The following is a 19,217-nucleotide window of genomic DNA, read 5'->3' on the forward strand; positions in this document are numbered from 1 at the left end:
AAATATGCTTAAAATAAACATATATTTAGTAGTCGGCCTGAAATCAGTAAAGGAATAGGTTAGTGTTGCAAGCGTTGTTTCCCTAGAAACAGGCCAATGGAAAGATTCTTGTTCGGTTGATAGACAGCCCGAACAAGGGTACAAAGCTGGATAAATGTAAAAATAGACAACCATACCACAAACTGTGCTAAGCTTTTCATTTAATCTTGCTTAATTAGCATGCCTGCTGAAATGTAAAAGTTAATTGGAATATAGGAATAAGAGTTACCTTGGTGATTAACCATGGCTAAACAGTCTAATAAGAAACAAGGACACTGGATTAAGTGGCCACTTATGAACAGGTTTGGGCGTAAATAAGTGGTGACAGGACAGATATGGATAATGAAATTGAAGCAAATTACTGTGGATGCTGGAAGTCCAAAATAAAAACAAAGTGCTGAAAAAACTCAGCAGGTCTGGCAGCATCTGTGGAGAGAGAAACAGAGTTAACATTGAGTCGAAACCCCATCAGAACTGTTGAGTTCTTCCAGGTCTTTCTATTTTTATAGTGGATAATAAAAATTTTGGAATTTAGTTTGATGGCGAGAGTGTGATGAAAGTATTATAATTTTCATAATATTTTGCTGGTTTATTGTGATGTAAGTTTATGGGAGTAAGTATAATTGGGTCTGTGTGTGATTTAATTACATTTGAAGTGAAGTAGACTGCAAGTTTGAAATCATCAAAAGGAGCTAGGTGCTTGACATGCTAATGAGTAAACATGGATGCTGCCTTAGCGGGTAAGGTGTGAAGGGAATTTGCATTTTTAAATAAATGAAGCGATTGGGATTTCAAAGGGGTCTTAGTCTGTTTACAACTAACCAGATAAGCAAGGCTAAGGAATGTGTTTATTTATCCGAATGGTTACTTACAATATACTGGCAACATGAAAGTTTTTATATTATGAGGAAGATACAGTTTCAATGACATATGGAACAATAGAATTGACATTTTAAGAAGAGGGAAACATATATAAAGGAGAATGAAAGGTTATGTAGCAGAAGGCCATGTAAAATCTAACAGGAGTGTGTGAAATAGCTGCAATGAAGCCTCCTTCCAGCACTGGTGCATAAGTCTGCTATATAACAAAACTGAAGTTAGGGAAAAGCCATTTGGAATTCCACTGTCGTGTGGGTATTGTGTTAATTTGCTGGCTCTGTTTTAAATCTAAAATCCATTTTGGACCATTGCCTTAAAGGGAATGTAACTGGGAATCAGGTTAATTTGGAATTTTAGGAGTTATTATAGTACTAACTATATTCCTATGTATGTGCTTGAAATCTTTTGTATTTTGTTAATAAATATTTTAATTTATTTTTTTAAATCTCCAAAGCCCCTGGTGGACTTATTACTTATGAATTCAGTGCACACATCTCATAATAAATACAAATTGCAAAACTGCAGCAATAGTGCAACCACGTTTCCCTTGTGGATTTGGTCCGTCTGGCACACATCATCAGCCGTGTCATAACAAGAGTTGGAAGGTAATTGGGGAAGATGGAACTGGTCAGGGAGGACAGCTTGAGATGAGATACAGATGAGATAAGGAAAGGATGAGCTAAGAGCCTGATTGCTCAAGCCAATACGTATGTGTGAAGGCTCATGAAGTTAATGGCAAATGGATAAAACTAATGGCAGGTTTTTCACCTGATGCTTTAGACAAAACTCAACATTTTATAATATTTCAAATAAAGTAAATCTCTACAGGACCAGAAGGCCTGTCAACATCCATCTAGATCCACCCTTGAAGAAGGGTATAAAGTGAGAGACTTTGGAAGGTCTCAGTACAGTAGGCGATGGAGAGAAACTAAGGATAGATCCATTCTAACATGCGACTAGTTTGAGAGGTCATGAAGACATGAGGCACCCAAAATAAAAGAGAAAGAAGATAGAAAGAAAGAGCTGTTCACATATGCCAGCCTTCCTGCCCAGTATGAATCAGTACTTGCTAATTGGAGAAATGCCTTCGTTTCTTTTTGTGTACTGTGGCTTGCCATAGTCATGCGACCTCTGAGGTCATCTTTGGTAAAACAAAGGACTAAGGCACAAGTCACATTACTCACCACATGAAACAATCAAGAAAGTGACAACTCCTACAGAATGAACTAACAGCATGGTGGCAGTGCAAAAACCTGGAAAGCTAAGAGTCTGCATAGATCTAAAAGGACCTCAATAAAATTTTCTGCTGTATAACTAGGATGTTGTATGCTGTCTTAAACTCTAATCAAACTCAACATGCCCACCATGTTGGTTGTAGTTGATCCTGATTGATTAAATATTGATAACATCCCTATCTTTCAAAGATTAAAATTATTACTCATGCCCCAAAGGCTGTAGAATGGACGTCCTTAGTACAGCAGTACCAGCATTATCAGAAAAAATGTGCTCTGTTCACAAGGAAAGAGAAGGCTGAGGAGTGAACCAATTGGAGGTCTTCAAAAATTCTGAAGGGGTTTGATAAGTAGAAATATCTCTATTTCTAACCTATGAGGGAGACCAAAACTGAGGGCCATACAAGACAGTCACAAACAAATGTAATAGGAAATTTTGGAGAGACTTTTTTTTTAACCCAAAGAGCGATAAGAATCTGGAACACTCTACCACAAGGAGTAGTAGCGGTGAATAGAATAGAATAAGCTAAGGGGATGCCAGATAAGCATTGAGAGAGAAAAGAATAGAAGCATATGCTGATAGGGTTAGGTGAAGAGGGGTGGGAGAAGATTTGTGTAGAGCATAGGCAACGATTGGCCTTTTTCCATGCTCAAAATTCTACGTAATTAGATGTAGCCATATGTTTATTTCATTGCATTTGATACTGTTTCTGAATTGCTTACTTTTGGTTGCAAACTAAAATCACTAATAAATTGTTCTGCCTTAAAATTAACTGACTTTTGGCACAAACAGAAGTTAAATGATTTATCATTAGAGTCACCTAGTTCCACTGATCAAGGTACATTTTGTTATCAGTAACATATACCATGATTTGGGGCAAGTTCCATCCCTTTAATACTCTCATTTTTATTTCAAAACTAGAAAATATACAAATTATATTCTTATAATTACATCATAGGTTTATTGCTAAAACTAGAGGCTATTTTTAATGGTCACAGCAATTTGAGCTGGCAGCTATGATAACACACACTCTTAATCTGAGGGATCTTGACAGGGTGAATGTGAAAAGCATGCTTCCTCTTGTGGGAAAATCTCGAACTGGGGGTCAATGTTTGAGAATAAGGGGTTATTCATTTAAGACAGAGATGAGAATTATTTTCTGAGTCATGAGTCTTTCGAACTCTGCTCCCATTGCCTTTTGAGGAAGAGGTTCTTTGAATATTTTTAAGGCAAAGCTAGGTAGATTCTTGATAAGCAAGGGAGTGAAAGGTTATAGGGGATAGGTGGGAATGTGGAGTTGAGGTTACAATCAGATCAGCCATGATCTTACTGAATGGCAGAGCAGGCTGAAGGAGCTGAGTGCCCTACTCTTGCTCCTAGTTCATATGTTCAAATGCAAGCATTAGTTCCCAAATGTCGATACAAAGCACTCATCACAAACCTCTACCTTTTGGTGGCATTTAGAAATACATGCAAGTTACAACAAGAAAACAAGCAATTCAGCCTTACCAGTTTCCATCAACAGTCACTCTACACAAAAGTAACTAACCTCAACATTTAACTGCCCTTTTCCCATATCCCTTTATCCTCTATAGGAGAAACAGAGTTAATATTTCGAGTCGTATGATCCTTCTTCAGAGCTAAAGAACAGTGGAAATGTGTTTTCAAGAAGGAGTTAGATACAGCTCTTGGGGCGAAAGGGATCAAAGGATATGGGGAGAAAGCGGCAGCAGCCTATTGAGTTGGATGATCAGCCATGATCATAATGAATGGTGGAGCAGGCTCAAAGGGCTGAATGGCCTACTCCTGCTCCTATTTTCTATGTTTCTATGTATGAAATTTGTATTGTTTAAGGGGGGTGGAGCAGCTGAAGCTAGATAGAAGGCCAGTGGTAGGTGGGGACAAAGGAGAGATTGACAAAGATGTCATGGACAGAAAGACAAAGGGAGTGTTAATGGTAGTGGTAAGGGTTAAAGGAGGTGCCAATAAGGGCATTAAGGTAAGAAAGCAGAATGTGTTAATAGCAGAACAAGGATAAGCACTTTATGAAAGAACAGTATGGAACACGCAACAGATGGCCCTTTAGGGGGTGGAGTGGGGGGGGGGAGGAGACAGTGGTTGGGGAAAAGGATGGAAATAGGGATAAAAAAGGGGATAAAACAATGAATAAATGAATAAAAATGAAAAGAAAGGGATAAAAAATAAAAATGAATTTTAAAAAATAGAAAAAAGGAGACAAAAAAAGGGGTGAAGATAGAGGAGAGAGTTCATGGTCTGAAGTTGTTGAACTCAATATTAGATCCGGAAGGCTGTAAAGTGCCTAATCAGAAGATGGGGTGCTGTTCCTTCAGTTTGCATTGGACTTCACTGGAACATTGCAGCAGGCCAAGGGCAGATATGTGGGCTTGGGAGCAGGACGGTGTGTTGAAATTGCAAGCAACAGGAAGGTCTGGATCATGCTTGCGGACAGACCGAAGGTGTTCCGCAAAGCAGTCACCCAGTCTGCAATTGATCTCCCCAATGTAAAGGAGACTGCATTGGGAGCAGCGAATGCAGTAGACCAAACTGAAGGTGGTGCTTCACCTGAAAGGAGTGTTTGGGCCCTTGGATGGTGAGGAGGGGGGAATTAAAGGGGCAGGTGTTGCACCTTCTATGATTGCATGGGAAGGTGCTGTGGGAAAGGGATGAGGTGTTGGGGGTGATGGAGGAGTGGACCAGGGGGTCCCGGAGGGAACTGTCTCTATGGAATGCTGACGGGGGGATGAGGGGAAGATGTGTTTGGTGGAGGAGTTGGAAGACATGGCAGAGGATGATCCTTTGAATGTGGAGGCTGGTGGAGTGAAAAGTGAGGCCCTGAAAGAGGGGAAGGTGTGAGGGCAGAGGCGCGGGAGATGAATTGGACACAGTTGAGGGCCCTGTCAACCACAGTGGGTGGGCAATTTCAGTTAAGGAAAAAAGAAGACATGTCAGAGGCGCTGTTTTGGAAAGTGGCATCATCGGAACAGATGTGACAAAGGTGAAGGAACCAAGGGAATGGGATGGAGTCCTGACAGGAAGCAGGGTGTGAGGAGCTGTAGTCAAAGTAGCTATGGGCTTCAGTGGGCTTATAATGAATATTGGTGGACAGTCTATCATCAGAAATGAAGTGGCACAGATCCAGTCATCCATGCATTGAGAAAAGAGCTGTGGGAGAGGGCCTGAGTAGGGCTGGATCAAGGAATGCTCCACATACTCCACAAAAACATAGGCATAACGGGAGCCCATGCGTGTACACAGGGCCATACCTTTTACTTGGCGGAAGTAAGACAAGTCTAGGGAGAAATTGTTCAACAAGACAACAAGTTCAGCCAGATGGCGGAGAATGGTGGTGGTTAGGGATTGTTTGGGCCTCTGTTCAAGGAAGAAGTGGAGAGCCCTCAGGCCATCCTGGTGGGGGATGGAGGTGTAGAGGGATTGGACGACAATGCTGAAGAGGAGGTGGTTGGCACCAGGAAACTGGAAATTGGAATCTACAATCGGGAGACCAAGCACAGACTGGGTGACTGCTTCGCAGAACACTTTCAGTCTATCCGCAAGCATGACCCAGACCTTCCCATCACTTGCCATTTCAACACACCATCCTGCTCTCATGCCCAGGTCTGTCCTCGCCCTGCTGCAATGTTCCTGTGAAGCCCAACGCAAACCGGAGGAACAGCATCTCATCTTCCAATGAGGCATTTTACAGCCTTCCGGGCTTAACACTGAGTTCAACCACATCAGACCATGAACTCTCTCCTCTATCTTCACACCATTTTTATCCTATTTCTTCCTAAAAAAATTTTTTTTTATCCCCTTCTTTTCATTTTTATGCATTTATTCATCATTTTATCCCCTTTTTTATCCCTGTTTCTATCCTTTTCCCCAACCGCTGCCCTCTTCCCCCCACTCCACCCCCTAAAGGGCTATCTGTTACTTATTCCATGTTGTTCTTTCACAGGGTGTTCCCCCTTGTTCTGCTATTAACACATTCTGCTTTCTTACCTTCATGCCACTATCAGTACTTCCATTAGCCCCTACCACTATCATTAACACTCTCTTTGTCTTTCTGTCCATGACATCTTTGTCAATGGCTCCTTCGTCTCCACCTAACGCTGGCCTTCTATCCAGCTTCACCTGCTCCACCCCCTTTAAACAATATAAATTTCATCACATTTCTACTTCTCTTTAGCTCTGAAGAAGGGTCATACAACTTGAAACGTTAACTCGGTTTCTCTCTCCACTGATGCTGTCAGACCTGCAGAGTTTTTCCAGCATTTTCTGTTTTTATTTCAGATTTCCAGCATCTGCAGTATTTTGCTTTTATCCCTTTATCCTTTTTTCCTTCATTGAGCTATCCAATCTAATCTTGAAGTTAAAAATTTCTGCTTCAACTGCCAGCCCTCTAAATTAATTCTGCAGTCTCATAACTAAAAAAAAAATTCTCTTGCACCAATGTTCCAAATCTCTTACATCTTGTATCTATGGTTCCTTAGTTTAGATTTCTTAAACTAATGGAAACAGTCCACTACTATCTACACTACCCTTTCATTTCATAATTTTAGACATCATCATGTCGACCTGCAATCTTCATTGTTCTAACCAGTAAGATCCCATCTTTCTAAGTCTTTCAATATAACCTATCAGCCAGAATCCTTATGATTTTAAATAATAGACAGGATAGTTAGTTTTTTTAAAGATTAGAAATTTAGTAGTGGTATAATAAGCCATCTAAATCTAATCCTGGCATTAAAGATAGAAAATCAGTGGCAACTAGATCCAAATTAATGACGCTGCACAAGATCTCTGCTGTGGACACAAAGGAATCCTCAGTTGGCCACATTACTTATGTAAGCACCAAATCAAAAATACTATAACCACCCACAAATAGGACACAAAATTTAATTTTATGCGTTTACATTTCTGTCATCAGTAATGACAAATGATCAGACAGAATGTTTTTACTTTAGATTTCATTTACAATGTTGTGCAATTGAAATGATAACAGCTATGATTGCTGTACCCAAAGGGCATCTTTCTTTTTCTCCCCCTTATTCATTCATGGGGTGTGGGCGTCGCTGGCTAGGTCAGCATTTATTGCCCACCCCTAATTGTCCATGAGCTGCCTTCTTGAAGCGCTGCAGTCTGTGGTGTAGGCACACCCACAGTGCTGTTAGGGAGGGAGCTCCAGGGTTTTGACCCAGTGACAGTGAAAGAACGGCAATATATTTCCAAGTCAGGATGGTGATTGACTTGGAAGGGAACTTCCAGGTCGTGGTGCTCCCACATTTGCTGCCCTTGTCCTTCTCAATGGTAGTGGCCGTGGGTTTGGAAGGTGCTGTCTAAAGAACCTTGATGAGTTCCTGAAATTCATCTTGTAGAAGGTACACACTGCTGAGTCAGGTGAATGTTTGTGGATGGGTTACCAATCAAGCTGGGCTACTTTGTCCTGGATGGTGTCAAGTTTCTTGAGAGTTGTTGGAGCTGCACTCATGCAAGCAAGTGGAAAGTATTCCATCACACTCCTGACTTGTGCCTTGTAGATGGTGGGCAGTCAGGTGGTGAGGTACTCGCCTCAGGATTCTTAGCCTCTGACCTCTTCTTGTAGCCAAATTGCCCAATCTGACCATGCAAAGCACCAGGGATCAAACATCCCGATACGGTTAATCCAGTTAAGTTTCTGGTCAATGGTAACCATGCCCACCCCACTGCTTTGGACACAACCATGAGGAACCCTTGCAGTGATGTCCTGGAACTGAGATGATTGACCTCCAACAACCACAACCATTTTCCTTTGCACTAGTTATGACTCCAACCTGCAGAGATATTTCTCCCCAATTCCAATTACCTCCAGTTTTGCTAGGGCTCCTGGGTACCAGACTCTGTTAAATGCTGACTTGATGTCAACGGCAGTCACTCTCACCTCATCTATGCTATATCCTTTGGAGTATACAGCTCAGTAGCATTAAACACAGCTACTTTGTTTGTAGCGTCAAACTATAGTTTAAAAAAAACATTTTCACTTCAACCAATTCATATTTGCCACACAGATTTGGGGCTTCAGTTCTCTCCAAAACATGCACAAGAATAAATCTACTGGAATGAGTCATGTATATATGTATGTACATGTACAGGAGAAGAAACTTAACTGTCAAATGTCCTTTCGGCCAATATGATTTGGCCATACAAAAATTGATACAGCAACTTTTGTTCGTCTCCCACACCTGAGGGAAAGGAATTGTATTTATAATTCACTGGCACCAGTGCCAAATCTGACCATGCAAAGCACCAGGGATCAAACGTCCCAATATTTTGCTGTAGGTTGCTGTGGTAATGCTGATTCATTCCAAAGACTGGAGATAACTTATGCTCTAGGAATCACTGAGCAGGTTCCTCAATATTCCCTCTGTCTCTCTATGCCTGCTACTGAAGGCCATAAAACACTTGCAGATCAATGTAATTTTTTAGGAAAGTGGAAAAGATGATAGAAACTGCTATGCAATAAAATTTAACCCCATGTTTTGCATAAATCAGCATGTATGTGGCATCACAAAGGTAACCCTAGCCATATATAACTGGCTTATGCAGCTAGTCCTGAAACTTGTTCTCATTACAGAGTTACGAGGCTGGACTGCAGCAACTGTATCTTATGGAACAGGAGCATTTTGCCCATTTACATCTGGAATTACTCTCAGATAAAGAACAACTGCATGGTAGGATGTAGCTTAAACTTGTCTAAGGAGCTAACTAGGGGAATAACAGCTAACCTTATCAAATGTTCAAAATTACAAAGGGTTTAGATAAGGTAATTACCAGCACTTTCCATAATTATGCAGATGCTTTATTGTTACTTTTTAAATTAAGTGAACCAGCAAACAAGGTGGCAGATCAAGTATAAAATGGGGAAGTGAGATGTAAGAATAGAAAAGCAGAACATTTTTCAAAAGACATGAAACTTCTTGTCCATCTTGTCCATTCAAGCAGCAAGAACCTCTAACCTGTTGGACAAGAGGTATATAAAGATGCAATTTTCCACTGGAAGGTTATAAAAGGTGGCCAAGGGTACAAAACATTGGTCTGGCCACAGTTAGAGAATTGTGCATAGATTCAGCAATATAATGCCAAGGATAGGAATTCATAATGATGAAGACAGACTTGAGATAGAAGGAGCATTTTCAACAGGCTAGAGAAACTGAGAAGACAGAGATAAAGAAAACATCTTGACATTCACTGTTGTTGACACATGGAATGTTTGTCACAGAGTGGAAGAAGGGGAAATCATTTTATAAATATTTGAAGCATGAGACTTGGATCTGGGACATTGGAATTAGTTTTGTATTGCTCTAGGAATGAGCCAGCATAAACACAAGGAGCCAAATAACCTCATCCAGTGCCTTGGCTAAGGAACAGTAAAAGGAGACCCAAAGATGACACAGAAAATCAATACAAAAATTAGATAAAAAGCATTGAACAACTGATGCAACCCATAGTCTAATATTCACTAATGGAGCCTAACTGTCAGGCATAACAGATGTAATGGTAACTTAAGTTACTTAAGGCCTTATTCCACTACTGCCTCCACTCATCTCACAACATTTAAGAAATGTTTAGATGAACACTTGAAACGCCATGGCATACAAGATTATGGGCCAAGTGCTGGAAAAAGGGATTAGAGTAGATAGGGGCATGATGACCAGCGCCATCACGATGAGCCAAAGAGCCTTTTTCCAAGCTGCAAAACTCTGAGACTCTATCTGCTTATCACGATCTCTGGACATAATGATTCTAAAGCACTACTGGCCAACCTTTCCCGTTCTACAACCGTAAACTTGACATCGTACAAAACTCTGTTAAGCATGTCCAAACTCACACCAAGTCCCATTCACCCATCACCCCTGAGTTCACTGAACCTACAGTGACTCCCAGTTAGGCACTGCCTTGATTTTAAAATCCCATTTTTGTTCCCCAAATCCCTCTACCGCCTCACCCTTCCCTATCTCTGAAATCTCTTCAAGCCCCACAACCCTTTGAGATATCTGCCTCCTCCAATTCTGGTCACTTGAGCATCCCTAATTTTAATGACTCTGGAATTCTCTCCCTAAATCTCTCTGCCTCTCTGCCCTCCTTTAAGACACTCCTTAAAACCTAGCTCCTTGATCAAACTTTGATTATCCACCCTAATACCTGCTTATGTGGCCCATTGTCAAATTTTGTTTTGTACCTTGCCTGTGAGGAGCCTGAGGGCATCTTACTTTGTTAAAGATGCTATTTAAGTACGAGTTATTGCTGATAAGCAAAATATTTTTGCAAATGTCCTGTCACTTCACCAAATGACTTGGGGATTAAGAAATAGTCGATGGCCCTAAGTATTATGTTATTTGATTCAAATTGAAACAATACAATGCTCCCACTTTGAAGGAAGCATGAAGCTAACCTCTATATTGAGACGTTTTTCCAGAATATTTAGTGCAAGCACTGAGGTTTTGTACACACGTTTTTCTTCTAATACTTACCAGACTGTGGTCTCCAGCTGACTGTCATTTTGCTGATGGCAGTCCAACTGTGCAAAAAGTGGGAAAAGAACCTGAATGCCGCCAACAGAATGGATTGCACTGTGAATCGAGTGTGTCACAATAGCTTTTACATCCTAAAGCAAAGCAGAACACAACAAAAAATATTACTTGATCTAAAACAATGCATTCAACATCTCATTTCGGAGATGAAGTATTAAAATATTAGTTTGCTTGGGCAATATGGAAACACAGTTACACAAATATTATCACCACACAGTGATGGCACGCAAATTTGATTAGTCATGCCACTTAACTGCTGTGAGGAAACCATAGAAATCAAAATCTTACATCATGGGAGGAGACCATTCAGCCCATCACGTGCACACTGGCCAAAAAGTAGCCATCCACTCTCCTCTCACTGTCCATCACTTGGGCCTTCTAGGTTGCAGCACTTCAAGTTAAGCACTGCCTCAATTTTAAAATCCCATTTTCCCCCCAGATCCTACAACCACCTTGCTCTTCCCCATCTCTGCAATCTCTTCAAGCCCCACAACCCTTTGAGATATCTGCATCCTCCAATTCTGGCCATTTGAACATCCCCAATTTTAATCACTGCACCATTGGTGGCCATGCCTTCAGCTGCCAAGGCCCTAAGCTCTGGAATTCCCTCCCTAAATCTCTCTGTCCGCCTTTAAGACACTGCTCAAAACCTAAATGTTAGGAGGGTTTGTGCCTCTACTGCCCTTTCAGCATCGTTCCAGATTCCCACCACCCTCTGGGTAAAAAGATTTCCCCTCGAATTTCCTCTAAACCTCCTACCTCTTATTCTAAATCTATGTTTCCTGATTCTGAACCCCTCGAATAAGGGAGAATAGGGCCTTCCTATCCACTCTATATAGTCTGTCGTTACATTGGCATGCTTCCATCTGCGTAAGATGATGGCCATGCAGCAAATTGAATCCACTGAGGTTGGGGTAGCTTCATGTGGTACACTTTTGCTCATGGCTGAACAGACCAATCGTGACATGCAGATTCTACCACAATGCTACATTTGAACTGTTTGTTTGATGTCATTCTGGGTTGCTTTTTTTGTTGTTAGCGCCACTCTATCTCGGCCACTTATAAAAGGGTCATGAGGACTCGAAACATTAACTCTTTTCTTCTCCGCCGATGCTGCCAGACCTGCTGAGTTTTTCCAGGTAATTCTGTTTTTGTTTTATAATTTTGTATACTTGAATTAGGTCTCCCCTCAGCCTTCTCTGTTCCAAAGAAATAAGCCTAGCCTATCAGGTATTTCCTCATTATTAACTTGTTAATCATACCCACTATGTTCAAGTCTAAATCATTGGTATATACCACAAAAAGCAAGGTACCTCATACTGAGCCCTGTGGAACCCCTCTGGAAACAGCCTTGCAGTGACAAAAAGCACCCATCAACCTGTACTATTTGCTTTCTGCCTCGGAGCCACTTTTGGATCCAACTTGTCACTTTGCCTTGGATTCCATGGGCTTTTACTTTTGTGACCAGTCTGATTTGTGGGGTCTTATCAAAAGCATTACTAAAATCCATTCAGACTACATCAAATGCACTACTCTCACTGATCCTCCTTGTTACCTCCTCAAAAAATTCAATACGACTCACGCACAACCTTCCCTTAACAAATCCATGCAGATAGTCTTTGATGAAAATTTATCCTGGCCCTCAGAATTTTTCTCTATAATTTTTCCACCACCAATATTAGACTGACTGGCTTGTAATTACTCGGTCTATCACTATCTACCTTTTTAAACCACAGTACAACGTTAGCTGTCCTCCAGTTCTCTGGCACCACACCTGTAGCCAGAGAAGATTGGAAAATGATAGTCAGAGCCTCTGCTATTTCTTCCCCCTTAACAGTCTAACAGTCTTAACAGTTGTCCAGGCCTGTGGGCTTTCATAGACGTTAAGCCCCTTAATACTTCTTCTCTTACTATGTTAGTTTCATCTATTATTTCACACTCCCTGATTCCTATGTCTGCATCATTCCTCTCTTTTGTGAAGACAGACACAATGTATTCACTAAGAACCCCATGTCCTCCACCTCCACACAGTTACCCTCACAGCCCCTACTCTTTCTTTACTTATCCTCTTGTTCTATTTGTATTTATATAAAAAAAATTTGGGCTTTCCTCAATTTTACTTACTGATAAGTTTTCAAGCCCTCTCTTTGCTTTCCTAATTTCCTTTTTAATTTCATCCCAACATCTTTTACACTCCTTTCAGTTTTCTGCAGTGTTGAGCCTTTGGTATCTGTCATAAGCTTCCCATTTTTCCTCTCCTTTAAGCCTCTTTACATCCAGAAGGATCTGAATTTGTTAGTCCCACTCTTTGGGCAGGATTTTCTGGTCGTCAGGTTGGTGCGCCTGGGAGCGGTCAGGAAACGGACCGCCGCCCACGATCGGGCCCCAACTGCAATTTCATCTTGGCTGGCCAATTAATGAGGTAGACAGTAGGGATGCAGTGGAATCTTTTAAGGAGCTATTTAATAACTTCAGCAAAGATATATCCCAGAGAGAAAGAAAGACTCTGAGAACAATGCATCATCCATGGCTGAATAAGGAAGTTAAGGATAGTATCAAATTGAAAGAGACACAGTACAAGTCTGCAAGGGTTAGTGGTAGGTCAGAAGATTGGTCAGGTTTTAAGAACCAGCAAAGAATGACTAAAAAAAAAGGGAGAAAGAAGAGTATGAAAGAAAGCTAGCTAATCATATATGACTAGCTAGCTAAGAGTTTCTACAGGTATTTAAATAGGAAAAGTGTAACTAAGGCTAGTGTTAGTCTTCTAGAGAGAGAACCTGAGAAATTGATAATGGAAAACAAGGAAATGGCAGAGGAGTTGGAATAGGTATTTTGTGTCTGTCTTCACTGTAGAAGACTTCCCAAAGATACTTGGAAAATCAAGAGATAAACAAGAGGGAGGAATCACTGGGGAAAACGTGCTGGGAAAACTATTAGACCTAAAGGCTAACAAGTTCGCAGGACCAGATAGCTTGCACCCTAGGGTCTTAAAAGATGTGCCTGAAGAGATAGTAGATGCACTGGTTATAATCTTCTAAAATTCCTTAGATTTTGGAAAGGTCCCAGTGGATAGAAAAATAGTTAATTTAGCACCTTTATTCAAGAAAGAAGGAAGACAGAAAGCAGGAAACTACAGACCAATAAAAAAATCTGGAATTGAAAATCTGATGATGACCTCGAAAGCATTGCCGATTGTCGTAGAAACTCATCTGGTTCACTAATGCCCTTTAGGGAAGGAAATCTACTTTCCTGACCTGGTCTGGCCTGCATGTGACTCCAGACTCACAGCAATGTGGTTGGTTCTTAAATGCTCTCTGAACAAGGGCAATTAAGGATGGGTAATAAATACTGGCCTAGCCAACGATGCCCACATCCCATGAACGAATATAGAATATAAAGACATCAGTCATAGGGAAATTGCTAGAATCCATTATTAAGGTTATAGCAACGTACTTAGAAAATCATAACTTGATCAGGCAGAGTCCACATGGATTTGTGAAAGGGAAATCATGTTTAACTAATATATTAGAGGTTTTTTTTGAGAAAGTAACAAGTCTTACGGAAGTATAATAATTTTCATGATATTATTCTGGTTCATTATAAAGTAGGTTAATGGGTGTGAGTATAGATGGTTCTGTCTATGTGATTTAATTACATTTGGAGTCAGGTAGACTGCAAGCTTGAAAATTATCACAAGAAGTTAGGTGTAAAAATGTACTTGACATGTTAATGAGTAAACCTGGGAATGGGGTGCTAGCATGTAAAGTGTGAAGGGAATTTGCATTTTTAGATAAGTGACGGGGTTGTGTGGACAGGAAAGAGATGTTAGGATGTTTACAATTAGCCAGATAAGCAAAGCAAAGCAGTGCGTTTATTTTTCCCAAAGGTTACTGAGAATATTGGCAACATGAAAGATTTTTATATTATCGAAAGGTAAAGTTCCAAAGACATATGGAACAATGGAATTTACGTATTAAAGAGAGAGAAACATATGTAAAGGAGAATGAAAGGGGCCATGTAAGATGTAACAAGAATGTGTGCAAAAGCCTTTGGGAGGCATCCAGCCATTTGTGCACAATTCTGCTGTGTGCGGTAACTAAAGTTGGAGTCAAGCTTCTGGAATTCCACCCTCAAACAGGTAATGTGGTAACATGCTGGCTTTTTTTAAAATTTAGAATATATTTTGGGCTGTTGCTTTAAAGGGGGTGTGTAACTTAGAGTCAAGATAATTAGGAATTTTAGGATTTGTTATAGTATTAAGTAATTGTAGTCTTATGTATACGCTTGAAATCTTTTCTTTTGTTAATATTTTAATTTAATGTTTAAAATCGCTAAAGGTCTTAGTGGACTCATTACTTTTGAATTCAGTGCTTACATCTTGTAATAAATACAATTGCAAAGCCATTGTGATAGGGTGGCCAAGTTCCCCTTGTGGATTTGGTCTGCTTGGCACATATCACCTGTCACGTCATAACACAAGTAAGGTGGATAAAGGGGAACCTGTAGATTTGGTAGATTTCCAGAAGGCATTTGATAAAGGTCGCTGCACAAGAGGAGATTACATGGTATAGGGGGTAACATATTAGCATGAGTAAAGGATTGGCAAGCTAACAAGAAGCAGAGTGTAGGGATAACTGGTCTTTTTCAGGCTGGCAAGCTGTAACTAGTGGGGTGCCACAGGGGTCAGTGCTGGGACCTTAACTACAAACTACATCAACGATTTGGAGAAGGGGCCGAATGTATGATAGCTAAATTTGCTGATGACACCAAGATAGGTAGGAACATAAGTTGTCAAAAAGTAGTAGAGAATTGGATATACACAGGTAAAGTGAGTGGACAGAAATTTGGCAGATGGAGTATAATGTGGGAAAACGTGAACTTCTCCACTTTGGGAGGGAGAATACAAAAGTAGTATACTTTTTAAATGGAGAAGGTTGCAGAACTTGGTGGTACAGAGGTACCCGGATGTTCTGGTACATGAACCACAATAAGTTAGTACGCAGGTACAGCAAGTGATTAGGGAAGCAAATGGAATGTTAGCATTTATTGCAAGGAGAATGGAATATAAAAAGCTTTACTGCAGCTGTACAGGGCCCTGGTGAGACCACATCTGGAAAACTGTGTACAGTTTTGGTCTCCTTATTTGAAAATATATCTGCATTAGCAGTACAGAGAAGATTCCCATGACTCATTCTTGGGATGAGGGGCTTATCTTATGAAAAACGGTTGAACAGGGTAGGCCTATACCCGTTGGAGTTTAGAAGAATGAGATGTGATCTTATTGAATCATATAAGTTCCTGAGGGAATCTGACAGGGGAAATTCCGGGAGGATGTTTCCGCTTGTGGGAGAGATTAGAACCAGCGGACACAGTTTAAGAATGAGGTTTACCATTTAAGACAGGGATGAGGAGAATTTTTTTCTCCCAGAGGGTCATTAGTATGTGGAATTCTCTTCCCCAGAAAGCAGTGGAGGCTAGCCCATTGAATTTATTCAAGGCAGAGTTAGACAGATTTTAGATAGATAAGAGAGTCAAAGGCTACTCGGGGCGGGGGGGGGTGCAGACAACAAAGTGGAGTGGAGGCAACAGCCTCATCAGCCATTGTCTTACCGAATGGTGGAGTAGGCTCAAAGGATTGAATAGCCTACTCCTGCTCCTAAGTCCTGCGTTCCTATATTCTGGTCTCTACAGAGATTGTAACGATCCAAATCTACCCTGAATTGTTATTGCTTCCACAAAAGTGCTCCCCAGGTGATACTGCTTCCACCTGCCTAGTTTCATATCTTAAAACTAAATCCTGAACTATCTCCTCCCTGGTTGGAAAAACTCAGCAGGTCTGGCAGCATCAGCGGAGAAGAAGAGAGTTGACGTTTCGAGTCCTCATGACCCGTTCTGTTGAAGGGTCATGAGGACTCGAAATGTCAACTCTTTTCTTCTCCGCCGATGCTGCCAGACCTGCTGAGTTTTTCCAGGTAATTCTGTTTTTGTTTGGATTTCCAGCATCCGCAGTTTTTTGTTTTTATCCTCCCTGGTTGGGCCTGCTACATGCTATCTAAAAAGGTTCTCCTACTTGCAGTGTAAAAATTCAGCTCCCTCAGAGCCTTTTACACTAATTCTATCTCAGTCAATATTAAAGGTAGTAAATCCCTCACTATTACTGTTTTTGGATTTGGCACATTTCAAAGGTTTGCCTACATATTTGCTCATCTATCTCCCACTGACTGTTTGGGATTGCCACTTTTGCACTCTTCAGTTCAACATATATGGCCGCATTTGATGATCTTTCTACCATAACATCCCTCCTCATTGTTATGATTGTTTCAAGGCCCCCCTGTCCCCTCCCACCCCTTGCCCTTCTTTTAACCATGTCACAGGTCTGGTGGGCAGAATTTGTTTGTATGCACCTGGAGAATGTTCAGACCCCAGCCAAATTATTAAAGAGAGCAGAGGCCCACATTATTGGATCTCGCCCAGTATATGTTACCCAAGAACTTGCTGGAGATCCTCCTCAAGGGGGAAGCAGGATACCTGGATATGGTGCAGGAACAAGCATCGGTCAGCCACAAGAATGAAGTGGGAAAGGCCCCAATTGGGCGTTTCACTTTATGTTGCTACAGATTAATCAAGAAGGTGCCTATTAGAAATCCTGCAGAGGTCAAGGGATCTGAGAGGCTCAGAGATGTCACTGGAGAGACACCCAAAATTCAAGTAATTTCCTGATAGAGGGTAAACAGAATGCGGATTGAAACATCTGGCTGCCACATTGGAGAGCCCGGCAGCAACAGCAAATTTCAATCCCATGTTTGGGAAATATTAGACCAATGTTAATGAAATTGCTAAACTCAGAAATCCAGGCTGTTTCACAGCACATCAGTTTTCTTTAATTACAATCACCTTGACTTGTGTCAATATGTGGGAGAAGAGGAGAGAAATGTCAGGGGTCCAGTTATACTCCTACTCTCTGCAAAGTGTAAAGGAAAGATCAAAACTGGGTCACTCTCAAGCACTTGCAGATGTTCAGCTCATGAGCAATAGTGGGCTGTGATCCACACTTTCTTTATATCAAGATCTGGGACCTCAAAGAAAAGATGAATGGAAGAAAGTTCGAGAGCAACCTAAAAAAATGTTATGGCTTCAATGTGTTTCATCACAATTGATTACCACTAAGACATAAATGAGAGCAAAATATTTTCACAGCTCAATAAATTAACTGAAAAAGGTACATCAGATGTTTCAGATAACAGAATATTCCCAATGTAACTGCATTCTCTGAGAAGAAAACCTGCAACATTCCAACATATATTGTATACAGTTACAGCAATAGTAATAAAAGTAATTTTATCATCACAATTTTGAAAATAGCAACAACAAAAACTCATCTTGGACAAGCTCTTAATTAACTGGAGTTAATTTTAAGTAATTTGGAAATTACAGGTTAATGAAAATCAAGGTGATATAAAATTTTAATGCTAACCTGCAGCATGAGCGCATGTGGAGAGTGTACAAAAATTGAGGGGTTTTCCTTCGGTGATGACTCAAGGCAAAGCTGTGCATCAGTAGCTTTGGCATTGTATGTGAAGGCAATACTACTAGCCAACTTCCCATCATACAATACTTGCTTATGATGTTCCGCAAGGTGGATGTCACTCTCCGATTTGAATTTAAAGGTGCTCTGAAAAACAATGCACTCTTATGTTTTCCAAAGCATTCAAAATATTTAACAATATTAACAAAGCAGCAAATGTTCACATTGCTGTAGTTAAAAAAAATGACTTTAGAACCAAAACAAATAATAACACGTAAAAAGTTGTTAAATACAATGTTTCTTCCAAATTCAAACAAGTCAGTTGTGCAGGTATTTTTCACAAGCAGGAAAATCAATGCATTCAAAAATTATTTACACAGTATTATTTTTATTTGAATGTATGTCTTTAAGATCTACATTGCTTCCTGTAAAAATGTAAAATTAATTTACTTTTTTGTTTATTTGTTCATGGGATGTGGGCGTCGTTGGCTAGGCCAGCATTTATTGCCCATCCCTAATTGCCCTTGTTCAGAGGGCATTTAAGAGTCAACACATTGCTGTGGATCTGGAGTCACACGTAGGCCAGACCAGGTAAGAATGGCAGATTTCCTTCCCTAAAGGACATTCTCGAGCCAGAAGGGTATTAATGAAGTTTTTATCTAGTATAATTTTTAGTATTATTGTGGAGCAACAATAAAGTGACTATCCTACCAGAGTGCTCAGTAGCTATTACTTCAGTGAGCGTGAGATCAGCTGGAAGATGATTGTGATGAACATGCAGGGAAGTGTACATACAACAAGACCATTATCAGGCTGAGTATGCCAAAACTCAGAAAAAAACCAAGCCAGCAAAGAAATGACAATTTCATTCTCTCAGTACGTGCTAATTTGAATTTATATCCGAAGAATGAAACTCACTTACCGACTCATTGCCTGACTTTTAAGAATCACCC

The 19,217-nt window shown here is 40.6% G+C and overlaps 1 protein-coding gene across 2 annotated transcripts in view; it reads right to left on the reverse strand.

Moving 5' to 3' along the window:
* The window catches only part of nbeaa (neurobeachin a), a 1,069,212-nt gene that overhangs the window by 879,270 nt on the left and 170,725 nt on the right, over positions 1-19,217 (reverse strand). For both annotated transcript variants that reach the window (XM_041199054.1, XM_041199053.1), the window contains exons 9-10: positions 18,214-18,411; positions 10,680-10,813 (exon numbers count right to left, since the gene is read on the reverse strand). In XM_041199054.1, coding sequence (XP_041054988.1) covers positions 10,680-10,813; positions 18,214-18,411 — 332 coding nt within the window. The remainder of the gene's footprint in view (positions 1-10,679; positions 10,814-18,213; positions 18,412-19,217) is intronic.

Source organism: Carcharodon carcharias, chromosome 11 (assembly GCF_017639515.1).
Source record: "Carcharodon carcharias isolate sCarCar2 chromosome 11, sCarCar2.pri, whole genome shotgun sequence".
Lineage (NCBI taxonomy): Eukaryota > Metazoa > Chordata > Chondrichthyes > Lamniformes > Lamnidae > Carcharodon > Carcharodon carcharias.